A 3,708-nucleotide genomic window follows, 5' to 3' on the forward strand; every position below is an offset into this window, starting at 1 on the left:
TGGGAGGTAAGAGTAAAGGCACTGAAAAGGATGGAAACACCAAAGGAAAACCAACAGTGTCAACAAACCTGGATGCTGGGGGCTCTCAGGGACTGAGCCATCAACAAAAGAGCATATATGGGCTGGATAAAAGCCCTAGCACATATATAGCAGAATGCGGCCTTATCTAGTCTAAGCAGGAAGAATGAGCCAAATCATGCAGAAAGTTGATGCAACAGAGTGTGTAGAAGAGGGTACCCAGGGGAGTCCATTTTTTTAAAGACAAAGGGAAGGGGAAGTTAAGGGAGGGACTTTGTGAGGGGAGAACAGGGAAAAAACAGCATTTTGGAGGTAAATAATTAAATATTAGATAGAAAGATGATGATGATGATGATGGTGATGATGATGATGATGATGATGATGATGATGATGATAGATAGATAGATAGATAGATAGATAGATAGATAGATAGATAGATAGATAGATGGATGGATAGATTAAAATTTTTCAACCAAAAACTAAAATGACAGAAAAGTCAGATTAGTTAGAAAAACTTTTAATTTCACATAAAAGTACACTAATGGAAGCAGGAAAACACAAAACTCTAACAAATAGGTAAAATGTTTGAGTGAACTCAGACTACCTACCAGCACCAGATGTGATGACCACGGATAAATATGAAAAAATTATTGTGATGAAACCTAGTTAAAATTACCTTGAGCATTTTGGCAGCTCTAACATGTTAACAGAAAAAAAATATTGAAGACATTAAAACAAAACTATCTTCATTAGATTCAAAGAAGTGGTTTTCTTTCTCAAATTTATGTGGCTGATTCTTTTTTTTTTAATTAATTAATTTTTTAAACTTTATTTTCAAAAACAAAGATAAAAGAAAAAATTAAACATTTTGCATAAATGTATACAAATACATTTCTGTCAGTGCTTGGCTTTATTTTTTTTTCTTTCTTTAAGGTTTGATACTCTGCATTAAGATCGTACTAGTTACAATGAGCAAAAAGTACATGTAGAACAGGATATAAATTGGAATTAGTCAACGTTTTCTTGGTGTGTAAGGATTGAGTATGACATTTTGTTATTTTTGTTTTGTTTTGTTTTCTTTTCTTTTTTTCTTGAAATACACACAGTCTGTGAGTTGTTTCTGGGGTTAGTATCCCACAATCAGTGACGGCATATTATGTCTCTTCTTTTGTGACTGGATTATCTCACTCAGGATGATATTCTCTAGAAGCAACCATTTTCTTAAAAATATGGTTAAGTCATTGTTTCTGATAGCTGAGTAGTACTCCATTGTGTAAATGTACCACAATTTTTGTATCCATTCATCTACTGAAGGACATCTGGGTTCTTTCCAGCTCTGGCTATTATAAATAGAGCGGCTATGAACATTGTGGTGCATGTATCTTTGTTGTATATTGGAGTGTCTCTGGGGTATATGCCCAGAAGTGGAATACTGGATTTTCAGGTAGTACTATGTCCAATTTTCTGAGGAACCACCAGACTGATTTCCAGAGTGGTTGTATCAGTTTACAACCCCAGCAACAGTGGAGAAGTGTTCCTCTTTCTCCGCAACCTCGCCAGCATCTGTTGTCATCTGAGTTTTGGATCTTGGCCTATCTGACTGGTGTGAGGTGTAATCTCAGGGTTGTTTTGATTTGCATTTCCCTGATGGCTAAGGATGTCAAGCACTTCCTTAGATGTTTCTCAGCCATTCGATATTCCTCAATTGAGAACATTTTGTTTAGCTCTGTACTCCATTTTTAATAGGGTTGTTTGATTCTCTGGTGTCTAGCTTTTTGAGTTCTTTGTATACCTTGGAAATTAGGCCTTTATCTGATATGGAGTTGGTAAAGATCTTTTCCCATTCTGTTGGATGCCATTTTGTTTTCTTGACAATGTCCTTAGCCTTACAGAAACTTTGCAATCTCATTAAGTCTCATTTGTTAATCTTTGACCTTAAAGCTTGAGCCATTGTTGTTTTGTTCAGAAAATTTTCTCCTATGCCTATGTGTTCTAAGGTTTTTCCTACTTTCTCTTCTAATATTTTCAGTGTATCTGGTTTAATGTGGAGATCTTTGATTGTGGCTGATTCTTAAATTGTTTAAAATATCAAACAGTTTAAAATATTAAAAAGACAGACCAGTTCTCAAAGCAATAAATGACACTCTCTTACCCTTGCAGATGGGAGTCTAGTATAACTGTCCTCTGAAAGGCTTCACACAGCAGATGGCAGAAATAGATGTAGACACCATAGCTAAACATTGAACTGAGATTGGAGACCTGTGGCAGAGCTGGAAAGGACTGAAGTCCCTGAAGGGGTTAAGAACTATACAGGAATAAAAAGAGAGTCTAATATCCTGGGCACTTATACACATGATGGACTGAGGTTGCCAGCCCATAGGTTGTCTCAGTGGGAAAGAATGTTCCTAAGCCTGCAGAAACTTGATGTGCCAGGGTAAGAGGATACCCAGAGCTCTGCAAAATCTCAGATAAGAAGAGGAGAAGGTGTGGGAAAGAGGGTCTTTGAAGGAAAATCTGGGACACGCCATTTGGGATATCAATAATATATAAATAAAAGCTTAAAAATACAAAAATGAAAAATATAATTAATGGAGTTACATACATGAGTATGGGCATACAGCCTTATAAAACAGCAGTTTGAGGGGACCCCATGTCCTCTTCTAACCTCTGAGCACCAGCAGTGCATTTATACATGGATGCTACTATCACACTGTATATATAAAAAATGAATGAATCATCTTTTTCAAATAAAAATTATAGTTAAAAATAAAACCAGTAGCATTAAGACTGCAATTTTTTGACAATATTGATAATTCTCTTATCAGAGCTGATTTGTATGAAAGGAGTAATTGAGGGATAAGCATTCACAACAAATTTCTGAACAATCATTATGAATATGTCATAATTCCATAAAAGGACCGAGATGAATGAGATGATGAAGTCCACCCAGTACATGACCACAAAGAAAACCACCAGGAATAAGATGGTCTGGGTGGCCCTTTTCTCAGGGGATGCTCTCAGGTGGCTGATGCTATGAAGATGCTTGCATTGCCTCTGATGTCTGCACAAGAAAATTACCATGTATACACTTGTGGTCAGCATGACTCCTACAAGAAACATATCCCTGGAGGTTGTCACTGTTAAAATGAAACCCCTGATGATGTAGTTCATTGGGAAGAGTGAGCAGGATTTAGTGACTTTCAACTGATTGTTCTCACTCACATTGTTAAAACCACCAACAAAGAAGATCAGGTTACTACTGAAGGACAAATTGAAAGACCAAATGTAAAATAAAACATCAATCATATTTTTTCCTAGTTTATGTTTAAATTTTCCCAGCAAAGAGGTACTGGGACTGACAGTGACAGCCTGGAACATGCTCAGGAGGCAGATTATGCAGATAGAGAGGCCTCGCATCACCCTCTTTATGTAAAAAGTTGCCTTACATTTGATGTCATTATTAATGTTCAGTGACTCAAATATATCTGCAAGCCAAAATTTCTCTCCAGCAAGGAACATCATCATGTGAACAAAGGTCAGCTGACAGGACACCAGGTCCATGGACTTTGATTTGTGACCTAAGATTATGAAAATATAGAAAATAAGAAGAAATACATTGGCTAGGACTCCAAGTCCAGCTTGAAAATAAAGGACATTATCTATTGAAGATACAAAGGAATTTGAACTCAT

General features: G+C 36.5%; 1 protein-coding gene across 1 annotated transcript; it reads right to left on the bottom strand.

The window, feature by feature from the left end:
- Positions 1 to 2,799: 2,799 nt before the first annotated feature.
- On the bottom strand, positions 2,800 to 3,708 carry LOC308432563 (vomeronasal type-1 receptor 100-like; the record flags this gene model as incomplete). The annotated part of the gene is made up of 1 exon (XM_080932359.1): positions 2,800 to 3,708. One exon carries the CDS (start codon positions 3,706 to 3,708, stop codon positions 2,800 to 2,802), a length of 909 nt encoding a protein of 302 aa, XP_080788485.1.

This window comes from Micromys minutus, assembly GCF_963924665.1.
Source record: "Micromys minutus genome assembly, chromosome: 18".
Classification (NCBI taxonomy): Eukaryota; Metazoa; Chordata; class Mammalia; order Rodentia; family Muridae; genus Micromys; species Micromys minutus.